This window comes from Sus scrofa, chromosome 5 (genome assembly GCF_054392235.1).
Source record: "Sus scrofa isolate SSC_HxYL_T2T_F1_AM1 chromosome 5, Sscrofa_HxYL_maternal_Yorkshire_Landrace_v2.0, whole genome shotgun sequence".
NCBI lineage: Eukaryota > Metazoa > Chordata > Mammalia > Artiodactyla > Suidae > Sus > Sus scrofa.
In genome coordinates, this window is record NC_139387.1 from 8,071,813 (window position 1) to 8,084,214 (window position 12,402).

Below are 12,402 nucleotides of genomic sequence, written 5' to 3' on the forward strand. Positions count from 1 at the left end.
TAAACCACAGCTCGTGGCAACACCAGACCCTTAACCCACTGAGCAAGGCCAGGGATCAAACCTGAGTCTTCATGGATACTGGTCGGGTTCTTAACCTGCTGAGCCACGAGAGTTCCCTTCTTTCCCATTTCTGATCTGAGACTCCACACAGAGGGGCATCCGCCTTTTTCATGACACTCTGGGCCTCCTGCCCTTCCTTCTTGGCAGACAACCCACAGTGAGGACTGTGCTACTCCAGTTACTAGTGGATAAATTTGGAGTCATATTAGGATGCCTACCTTCTCCAGTATCGCTCTCTCCACAGAGACATTCGGACCTCTGTAGACCTTCCCTTTTTGTCTTAAGAATTCAGAATCTGGGAGTTCCCGTTGTGGCCTGTTGGGTTATGAACCCGACTAGCATCCATGAGGATGCGGGTTTGACCCCTGGCCTTGCCCAGTGGGTTAAGGATCTGGCATTGCCGTGAGCTGTGGTGTAGGTTGCAGACACAGCTCGGATCTAGTGTTGCTGTAGCTGTGGTGTAGGCCAGCAGCTCCAGCTCCAACTGGACCCCCAGCCTGGGGAACTTCCTTATGCTGTGGGTACGGCCCTAAAAAGACGAAAAAAAAAAAAAAAAAAGAATTCAGAATCTGCGCAGAAAAGAGGGGCTGTCATTATTAAACCCTCCTCCTTGAAGGCCCCCAGAATTCTTCAAAGATCACAGGCAGGGCTCTGCAACTCTAGTCACAAATTCTTTCTCTGCTGTAGGATTTAATTCCTCTTAACTCTTTTGGTTGAACATCCTTGTTCTTACCAGAGAAGCCAAAAGCAGTAAAAGTTTTATTTCCACTTCATCAGTCAGCATTATATAGAGTCCGAAGCAATGATTCCTCTCCCAGTCACCTCATTGCACCAAACCAAGCTCTAAGACACTTTTAACCTGCCTCCTTTTTTTTGCAAGCCTCAGCGTATTTGGTGTTCTACTCCCCCAGCACAACGCTCACATGCATTCATCCCTGCTTGCAAACCCTTATTTTCCATCTTTTAAAAACACGCCTATAAAAACTGAGTCATCAGAAAGCTTTCATCAGAAGGCCGGTGGGGTCTTCCCATTGCCTCTCCAGCGTCACAGTCAGACTTCAATTTCTCGGCTTCCGAATGCTTTTGAGTCACTGTCTCCACTATAGTCTCAAGAATATCTACCTATCTTTTCTTTGACCCTTTCCAGTCTAAAACCAGCTAAGTTCAAGTTTCCGCCACTTGGCTTAAAAAACTCACTTTCTTCCTAGAGCTCAGGCACTTTCACTTAAACTATCAATTCTCTCATTTTGGAAAGTATTTTGGTTGAAAGTAATAGTTCTCCCAGCTGCTTCCTCTTTATTCTCTAAGAGATGCTGAGCGTTGCCAACCAATTACAACACGTGTTTGAGGAATTCCCTTGCGGCCGAGGGGGGTTAAGGATCCAGCATTGTCACTGCAGTGGCTTGGGCCACTGTTGGATCCCTGGCCCTGTTAACTTCCTTGTACCATGAGTGTAGCAAAAAAAAAAAAAAAGAAAGAAAAAAAGAAAAAAAAAAAATCTAACTTCACTGTATTGAGAGGTTTTTTTTGGGGGGGGGGGGTCGGGGGGGAGGCTATGAGTACAGATATATTCTACACTATTATACCATATCCCAATTCAGAGTCTTAGGCCACTATACCTCAGTGACTCATGAAATCCTATTTACTACCTTCAGTGTGAACCTTAAATTCATTTGATTTAGCAATTATACCAGGTTGAACTGTGTCCCCCTGCAAAATGCATGCCCAATGGTGATCTTAGAAAGTGACCTTATTTGGAAATAGGATCTCTGTAAACATAAGCTTAAGATGAGGACATGGTGGATTAGAGTGGGCCCAAATCCAGTGGCTGGGGTCTTTAGAAGAAGAGGAGACACACAGGGAAGACGACCACCTGAATGAGGAGGCAGAGATGGCAGCTATGCAGTGACAAGTTAAGGAACTCCAAGCACGGCGAGCAGCCACTGGAACCAACCTGACGACACCTTGATTTCAGATGTCTAGCCTCCAGAACTTGAGAAGGAACAAAATCTCCATTGTTTTAAGCTACCCAGTTTGTGGTCATTTGCTGTAGCCGTTTCTACGAAAGAAACTAATACAGTAACTAAGTTTTACAGGCCTGTGCTGTCCAGGCTGGTGTGGCTCTTGGGCACTGAAAACATGGCTAACAGAATTGAGATGGGCTTTCAGGGTAAAATACACACCAGCATTAAAAAAAGTAAGTAAGTAAAAATTTTAATATAATGTTAAAGCACTGATTACAGGTTGAAATGATAATTTAGATATAGTGGTTTAAAGAATATATATTATGAAAATTAATTTCACCAGTTTTTCTTTGACTCTTTTAAATGTGGCTACTGAGACTTTCAATTACATTATGTGGCTTGTGCTACATTTCTTTTCTTTTTTTCTTTTTTTTTTGGTCTTTTGCCTTTTCTAGGGCTGCTCCCATGGCATATGGAGGTTCCCAGGCTAGGGGTCCAATTGGAGCTGCAGGCGCCGGCCTACGCCAGAGCCACAGCAACACAGGATCCGAGCCATGTCTGCCACCTACACCACAGCTCACGGCAACGCCAGATCCTTAACCCACTGAGCAAGGCCAGGGATCGAACCTGCAACCTCATGGTTCGTAGTCGGATTCGTTAATCACTGAGCCACGATGGGAACTCTGGCTTGTGCTACATTTCTATGGGACAGCACTGCTCAAGGCCATGTGCACGGATCAGCACTGTTTCTAACTTCCTTTCCAAAGCTTTCTTCTATGACTCATGGGAAAGCGCCTGTGCTTATTTTGTTTCCCAACCTAATGGCTTCCAAAATAAATCGCCATTGTCTGAGCTGTCATTTCACCTCCTTTCTACCTTCAGTTTTTAAAGGCCTACTGGACAAATCAGCTGGTCTCTTGATCACGTCCTCTTCCATCCTGAGAATGTACGCCATCCCTGGCCAAGAAGCTACTGTCCCTTACCCTATAGTAGGGGTACTATAACCACGATGCAAAGCTGGCGAAAGAAACCACTATTCCAAGTAAAACATGTCCACAAACCAGCAGTACTTTAGAGGAATTCATCATAGGAGACAAACACTGGAATATTCACAGCAGCACTGCTCACAAGTGCAAAAATCTGGAAACAACTCAAGTATCTGTCGGAAGCAGGGTAGAATAGGTAAATAAATGATGGTATCTTCACGTAATAGAATACTCCATGAGCCACAACTCCCCCACATCAACGTGGGAAAATCTTAGAAACAACATCATGGAAAATAGTCAGAAAAGGCTATATACTGTAATACGATTTCATTACATAAAGTGCAAAAAAGGGAACATGAAATAATACATCATTTAAAGATAGAGAGACATGGAGATCCCTGGTGGCTCAGCAGGTTAAGGATCCTGCATTGTTACTGCTGGGGTGCGGGTCTGATCGCTGGCCCAGGAACTTCCTTATGCCGTGGGCATGGCCGAAAACAATCCAGGAGGTATTTTTATACTTCAATTTAAATGCCAGCACCTCATCTGTCCTGTACATTGACAGTGATAAAGACTATGAAGTGACACTTTGAGGCTTCCTATCTAGCCTCTTGCAACTTCTCCCTTCTTCAGGGTGCACGTGTATCAGAGAGAAGCCCCACTAGGCGCCTGGCAAATGGCTATTCCTACCTGGGTAGCAGAGTAATTAAAGTGCAGGTCTGCACATTCCCAAGGCAGGGAGTTAATTATTCTGGCTTAAAAGCCCTTCAATCTCCAGCTGGGTTGGAAAAAGGGACACTCTAGTTGGAGTCAATATGGCATTTAAGGGAGCATCACAAGTGCAAAATGACAGCAATTTAAGCGCGAGACAGAAACCACTACCATGTGTTACTTTCTGAAAGTCTGAGTAACAGGAAGAAAAAGACAAGGTAGAAAAACCATGAAACACTTGTAACAAATCTTAAAGATGAGCTTCCATGTCGTCTTCCTATATTTACCTTAATTGTTGACTGTCCCTATAAAGTGGTTACAATCGGTGTAAAATTTGATAATATTAAATCAAATATTTTAAATATTCATCAAGAATTTTAAATGTTCATGTGCTTTGCAACTAAATTCAGAAATAATATGGGCAAAGATCTATATGTAAGGATTTCTCTACAGTATTATTTATAACACTGAACAATTAGAAACAACTTATATCCAATATATGGGGGAAGGGAAATCAGAGTAAGTCTACCCAATGGAACATTTTGTAAATGATCAACTAAATATGACCCAACATGAAAGTTTATGTCTTTACTTTAAAAGGGGGGGGGGCACCCAATTCCTTTGTTATGTATTTATTTATTTATTTAGGCAGAAGTTCCCAAGCCAGGGGTCAAACCCACACCACAGAAGCGACCCCAGCCACTGCAGTAATAACACTGGATCCTTAACCTGCTGCACCACAAGGAAACTCCTGCTTTGTTTTTTAAAACACGTAAGTGTCAGGGGAAAAAATGGAAGATTCCATTTAGTACTTTGCCCTCGTTATGCATTAAATACATGTCAACCATGTTTTGCCGAATAAATTTCAAAAAGGCGGGAGAACATAAGCCCCTGTCTTTTCCAAGCACAGCAGATACTCTGGTTGTACAGAGGTCTGCGACCTCTAAGTCTTTTAGAGTAAGTTGACTGTGCTTTTCTGACAATTGCACTTTCTAGATCATTCTGAAATGTATCTTCCTGCGACTTGACATGTATTTACTGAACTCAAACTACATGTCCTGCGCAGCTGTAGGTGTTCAGGAGGCAACAGTGAACACCGTGGATACGTTCTGCCTCCGCGGAGCTTGTTACACTCCTGGGGAGGGTGGGGCAGTAGCAGTGGTGGCAGCGTAGTGTACACAGCCAGGATAGTCTCTCTGATAAGGCCGTACTGAGGCCGAGGGCTGGAGGGAATAAAGCTGAAGCTGTGTGGCCATCTGGGAGGAGAGGCTTCAAGGAAGACTTCTGGTGCGTTGGGGGCAGGTGGCTGGGAAGGCCTGATGAAAAGGAGTGGCAGGGGTGGGGGGCAAGGAGAGCCCCAAGAGCCTCAGAGACCACAGCCAGGAGCAGGCTTTGTATGTGCAGTGAGAAGGAGCCGAGAGGATTCCCAGTGAAGCGGTAACGGCATCTGCCTTAGCTTGCTGTGACGGCAGACGTGTTCTACGCCTGCAACTGTCCATACAGTAGCCACCAGCCTGGTGTGGCTATTTGCATTTAAATTAATTGAAGCTAAAAACACCCAGCGCTTCCATCCCACTTGCTGCACTTCACCTGTCCACACGGCTAATGGCTACAGCAGTCAGGGGGTTTTAGGGGATCAGTCTGAATTCTGGTGGAAGGCAGACCGGAGGCAGGTGAGTACTGGATGAAGCAGGGCAGGGACCCAGCCAGGAGACTGTGGTTGCGGTGGGAAATGGTCAGATGTGGGACGAAGCTCTGAAAGGAGGATCTGCTGCCGGATGGATGTGGCTGAGGCCTCACACACAGCAGCTCGGAGGCCTCTGGCCTGAGCACCTGCAGGCTGGGAGTGTCGTTTACTTGGAGGAAGAGGATACTGCTGAGGGCAGTGTGGGATGAAGCCAGTTTTGTTTCGGGCACCTTAACTTCAGCTGCCTGGAAGGCCTCCTAGTGAAGGTGGCCAGAAATCTGCAGAGTTGACGAGGGAGATCTGGGTCAAAGTCACAATTCTGGAACTGCCAGCATTTTAAAGTCATTCCACTGGGTGAGATCAATGAGCAGCGGCTTAGGTGGTGAGAAGAGGCTCCGATGTTGAGATGGGGCACTCTGATGTTTGCATGTTAGGAGAGTGAGGAAGAACTTATAAAGCAGACAGAGAAGAAAAGCTGGGTGGAGAACAAAGAGAGAAGGTGTCCAAGAGCTAAACTGTCTCAAAAATGAGGGAGTGACCAGCTGTGTCCCGCACTGCTGATCACACTGGGGAAAGGAGACTGGGGACTTCTCTCGTGGCACAGCAGGTTAGGATCCAGTATTGCCACTGCAGCAGCTTGGGTCGCTGCTGTGGCGTGGGTTCAATCCCTGGTCCAGGAATTTTTATGTATCGTGGGCACAGCTAAAAAAGAGAGACTGGGAAGCAGGTGTGGTACCCACAACAGAGAGATCATCAGTGATCTCCAAAAGGTCTTAATTTCCACACTTCCTGCCTCACCTGGACTGTGGCACCAGCTCCGTAACTACTCTCCTTTGCTCTAGCAATTCTGTCATTCAGACATGTCCTCTGTATTATTGCCAGTGTTATGGTTCTAAAACGCAAAATTTCCTATGCTGCCACTCAGCTGAGAAATCTTGCCTAACACCGTGTTATCTCCAGCAGTAGTGGCCAAGCTCTAGGGAGCACATAAAAATCATCTGGGGGTGACTGTCAGGCCCCCAAACCCAAGCCTGTGTGTCTCAGGAGACTGGGGAAGACCCAGAAACTGTATTTTTAAGTAGCAGCCAAGATCAGAGCTACAAACCAAAGGACAAAGTCTGAACTCTTCGGCAAGGTAAACGAAACTCTTCCAAATTTGGTCCCAAACTTCTTGACTAGTTTCTCCCGATGCCACTCTAGGCAGCATACATACGCTTCAACAGGCTCACACTATTCACACCAACCGCGCGCCCCTCAGGGTGCCAGTGCTCCCAGATATCACTGCCCCTTGTGCAAGCTGCTCCTGCCCCTAGAAGACACGTTTCACGTGGCTGTGCCCAGCAAACTCTGACTCATTCTTCAAGGCTCAGTTTAAATATCACTGCTAGTGTGAGGCCCCACCCAACTCTCCCAACTCTGCAAAGCGTTTCTATACAACGTTTATCACCCTATCTGCTGGCTATCTGCCACGGCCGCCACCAACGCCAGAAGGCTGGGAGAGATGGTGTTTTCTTCATCTGTGCCCTGCCAGTGTGAAACCTGGCACAATGCAGACATTCGATAACCGCAGACGACGACGACGGCTGGCCTGATACCAAGGCATGACGCCAAGCGCTCCGAGAGTCAAGACGCTGCCACGGCAAAGGGCTGGCGAGTCAGGAGCAGCTCTGTCTGGAGGACATTCCACTGCATGGGACTTGAAGGATGAGCAGAACTTAGAGGAAAGGGGAAGAAGAGAGACACTAAAGAGGTTTCCAGATGGGACCATGGGGATGGGGGCTGGGGCGGGACTGACATTTCTTCCTCTACTAAGATGGACAGAGACTCAGTGTCAAAAGCAGGACCTAAAATCTACAGATTATGGCTTCAAATAAATATCTTAAGCTCTTGGCTTAAAAGACATATCCCAAACCAAAACCAAGAAAACCTGCCCCTTCACCACCTGTCGGCTGGCTTAGTAAGCACCCAGCCCCTTGCACATGATGGGACGGCCTCAAAGCTCTGATTTTCACTCACACATCCTGAATCCTTACTCGAGCATTTCAGCTTTTACTTTGCTTCCCAGACCCGCTTCCTCACAGGGATGTCTGAGGAGCAGTACATGGCAGACTGGCCCAAATCTCTCACCTGTACCTCCAAACAACTCATTGTTCACCTCCTGCTAAGAAAGGGCCTAAAGGCTTCTTTGGTACCCAAAGGACCATGTCCACCCAGAGCTGCTCTGTTATTAAGTCTCTGCCACTTTGTTAGATCTAAACCCCCTACAGCACCTAGTCAGTGTTTTAGCGTACATCTCCTCAAAACTTTCCAGGATAACCCAGAACCTGGCAATTCTGCGAGTCTTTGAGGGCTACTAACCTCTGAATGTTGACAAATCAGAATTTACAGTTGTTGGTTTTTTTTTTTTTACTTTTCAGGGCGGCACTCATGGCATATGGAGGTTCCCAGGCTAGGGGTCTAATTGGAGCTACAGCTGCCAGCCACAGCCACGCAGGATCCGAGCCACATCTGTGACCTACACCAAAGTTCACAGCAATGCCAGATCCTTAACCCACTGAGCAAGGCCAGGGATCAAACCTGCAACTTCATGGTTCCTAGTTGAATTCGTTACTGCCGCGCCACAATGTGAACTCCCAGAATTTATAGTTGTAATTCTACCCAATTTAAAAGTCAACAGAGTATTAGGCAAATATATAGGAGATCTGAAAGGAACATAATCAGAATGCTTTTCATGCAACGACATCTACTCAGTATGCACGATACAAGAAAAAATGAGATCTGATTATCTTGTTCTAAAAAGCTTGATTCCAAGCACCTGGATTTTTCATTTGTTGGACAGACAGCTGTTATTTTATGCCCATACAACCAATCAGTGGACAGCTGGAAACCACGTGGATGTGGCCACTGACTTGTGGAACCAGGACACCGCTTACCTGGGGGGAAATAAACTGGGGAGGCACTTGCGCCCGGAGATTAGGAGAAGAGTTCAGCGGCTGCACTGGCGTGTGCACGCCCCTCGATTGTGCTGTGCTATTTCCAAACAAACCATGATTGCCGCCCTGCAAACGGAACAGCAGTGGTAAGGCTCTGGGTTAACGTCAGAAAACGCAAATAAGAAACAGCTCAGGTTTTCTAACCCCTTGGCAGCATCATAGCCTGTGTTCCATGGAATCACAGAATTTGATAACTGAGACATTCTGGTGTTGGAATGCTTGGAAAATCAACAGATCCAATCATGGGCACATCATCACCACTCTATAAACCAAAAGGGTTAAATTTAGTCAAATGTCAGATAAAGCACTCATTTGCTATTGTCTGTTTTTGTTATTGAAAGGTAAAGGCAAGGTCACATTTATTCAACTTATTCTTTTATAAGATTGGGTTCACTGAATTTATTCTCAGACTCTATAATCTGAGGCCCATCTTGAAAAGCACCTGAGTAAAAACACAGGCCTATGAATACCAGCGGTAAGGCAGTCTCATGCTATGACTTCCGGGAAGTGGTTCATTCAATCCTAAGATCAGTGCCACCCAATTGTGAGCCTAGCTCCATGAGGACCCTACTCCAGATCTGAACACCCTTCTCTGCCCTGGGTCTGCTTGGTCCTTTCTTTGCTAGATGAGGAGCTATGAATCAACCACGGAGTAAGAAGAAAAAAAAAGGAAAGAAAGGGAAAATCATTCCAGGGACACCAAAACAAACCAGTACTCACCTGTAACTTTTCATCCAAATGTATGACTGACTATCAGTCTAGTTAAAAACAAGCTTAATTAACTCCCTGATTTCTGGAGGACCACCTCACGGAAGCACTTCTAGACTGTTCCAATCTATGAGCTATAAAAAGCTGGACTACATCATGGCTCTTCCTTTCTGACTTTTGCTAGCCGGGAAGCAAAGAAACCGTACGTGATAAGGGACGATGTGTCGTCTCTACCTGACACAGCTCTTTTTTTCTATACCATCTTTACTTGGCCTCTTCAAGGCCCAGCTCAGAGGTCGTTCTTATCAAGGTCTTCCCCAAAGCTTTCTTCCTCATTTCACATTCAATTAACGGAGCCCACCTCTACGTGCTCAAAACACTTGGAAATGCTTTGACAAGATCCATCATCACATCACAGTAGCGTTATTCCCCATTCTGCCTTTCCACCGCCAGCTTATTATTTCCCTCTTTGCATTCCCAGAAACTCAGTGCAGCCCTGGTCTGTAGGATGAGCACATCATTTGCAAACATCCATGACCCATCAATTTCACACACTTGAAAACGAACGTCCCACTGGACATCGGCAGTGAAGACAGCTGCACCCTTGCTGGTACCAAGTGTGTGCGCTCTGAGCTGAGGTCACCACCATCATCTTATCCCTGGAATCGTGGGGATCGAGGTAATTTGGCAATGGCACCATTACGTTCTAGAACATTAAAGGTATTCTGATGACTTGATGGACTGCTTCAGGGAAATTAATGAACTTAAAGGTATTAAAAATAAAAATGATTATGAACATAAAATAGAAATGGGAATTAAAACCTGTGTATATCTCGTGAAAGAAAGTCAAAGATCCACCATGAATTTTAAATCTCCCAAAAGACTATTTAAACATAAAAAGACCTTCAGTTCTAGAAACTCTTAATATCTCTGCTTCTCCTGTCTTACTAATCAAACTTGTCATTTTTTTTTTTTCTTTTCTTTTTGTCTTTTTTAGGGTTGCACCCACAGCATACAGAGGTTCCCAGGCCAGGGGTCAAATTGGAGCTGCAGCCGCCGGCCTATACCACAGCCACAGCAATGCCAGATCCAAGCCGCGTCTGTGACCTACACCACGGCTCACGGCAACACCGGATCCTTAACCCACTGAGCAAGGCCAGGAATCCAACCCACAACCTCATGGTTCCTAGTCGGATTCACTTCCGCTGCACCATGACGGGAACTCCTAAATCTGCCATTCTAAGTGAAACGATTCAGGTCTAACTTTTCTGAGCTCCTGGTAGTCAGGAGCTTGGCTACTAAGCATTCCCAAGAAAACAGGGAACATTTATTTTGCTAAGACTTCCGCTAAGGTCATTCTCACACTCTACGTATCAAAGCAATAACCTTGTTATTAGATGTTAATTATTCACGATAGTCCTTGGACAGCAGGGTTTCTGATGGCTAAGGTCCTTGCCAGAATCCGTGTTTCGTAGGCTCCCAAAGAAAGGCAGGGCCCACGTAAACTTCAACCTCTCCTTTCGGTAAGAAGTAGTAAAAGGAATTTGCCTTTTGTAGTTTTTGGAAAATCAAGCCCTGCTTTCCTATTCCTAAGTGGAAAGATTCCCTCCTGCCACCAAATGCTTTAGGTTTTCATTATCGAGCGTCTCCAGTGCCATACCAGGCACCTTGGTACATCTGACATGGGTAATAGCAAACATAAGTCAACAGAAGTCTATCCAAAAAAATAGAACTTCTGTTTCTTCCTATGCACCTTGGCACCACAATCCCGTCATCTTGGTTCAGAAGTAGCTATTTTGCACAGTAATGTATTTAATGGCAATCATACAAATCCAGGCTTTTTTTCCCTTAAAACTATATTTAGAGATTAGGAAAACGGGCATTTAAAGCTCATATATATATATAAATAGTGGCTTATCCGCCTATTTCTAAAGTTTTAATGTTGTATATGAAGCTTTATGAGGACTGGAGCCTAATAATTATTGGTTACATTTGCCTCAACTACAGTGTTTACATGAGGTATATTAATTAAAAACAAGGTTATCAAGCTGACTGAAATATTCTGTGACTTGGGAAAAAACCCTCAAATTTTATTTTTATTTATTCGGTCTTTTTAGGGCTGCACCTGCGGCATATGGAGATTCCCAGGCTATGGGTCGAATCGGAGCTGTTAGCTACCGTCCTACGCCGGAGCCACAGCAACACCAGATCTGAGCCACGACTGTGACCTACAGCACAGCTCACAGCAACGCTGGATCCGGAACCCACTGAGTGAGGCCAGGAATCGAATATGCGTCCTCATGGGTTCTATCAGATTGGTTTCCGCTAAGCCATGACGGGAACTTCTCAAATTTTAAATTATGAAGTATATTAACTCTGCATGAAAACAGTGTGGGAAAAAATCATGACCACATCTGGGTAGAACATGTATATCAACTTGGTTCACAGTGGACTTTGTAGCAATCCACGGACCAAAAAAAATAAAGAGGAATGACTTTTTTTTTAGAGTCCAGTGCACAGCTGGTATGGCTGGTCAACAGACCAAAGTGTACGTACTGAAAACATCTCATAACCAGGTGATCCTGGGAGCATACTGATAATCACTGTTAGCCAAGAGTGCTACGACTATTTTATATTTTCTAAACCTCAACCCAAAAGAGCGCTCCTCTCCACCAAAACTGATGTAACTATTTTTTTCTGTTTAGGTATGCAATACATTGCCATGTCCTCTGTGAGAACATTAAAGAAAACAGTGAAATATAAAGGAAGAACATGAAAAATGACCTATAACTGCCAATCCAGAATTAAGCAATCTGAACACATGGATATAATCCTTCTTTTTAAAATGTGCGAGGCAGCAATGAGAAAGTGTATGAAAGATCTATATGCAACTTGAGGACCATGGCGTGAGAGGTGTTGCGTATCGCCCTTTGATTTATAGGTGAAAGTCATCACGTGCAAACAGAGGGGAACAAGTAATTAAATGTCCTCCCATGACGTCTGGAGGTGAAAAGTGAGAGGGGCAAGTTAGTTGCCATGGACCTAAGGCTAGGAAGGTATCACTGGAGCCACCGTGGCAAGGGAATTGTCCCCAAATTCCCACTTTTCTCCCCAAAAAGTACAACCGAGATACTGTGAGACATCAAGAGGCCTGCTGTGTGGGCTCAGGCCTGCAAAGCGACTGAGGAGGCACCATCGTGCCAGCCCCGCCAGTCTCGTCTCTACTGCACAGCCCTTCCTTGGAAGACTGACAGATGCAACCCCGCCTGGGGAAGGAGCTGCTCCAGGCTGAA

At 45.3% G+C, this 12,402-nt stretch overlaps 1 protein-coding gene across 6 annotated transcripts in view; it reads right to left on the minus strand.

Annotated features, from left to right (window-relative positions):
- Positions 1 to 12,402, minus strand: part of TNRC6B (trinucleotide repeat containing adaptor 6B) — a 247,943-nt gene that overhangs the window by 25,315 nt on the left and 210,226 nt on the right. For all 6 annotated transcript variants that reach the window (XM_021092845.2, XM_084955174.1, XM_021092843.2 and 3 more), the window contains one exon: positions 8,342 to 8,467. In XM_021092845.2, coding sequence (XP_020948504.2) covers positions 8,342 to 8,467 — 126 coding nt within the window. The remainder of the gene's footprint in view (positions 1 to 8,341; positions 8,468 to 12,402) is intronic.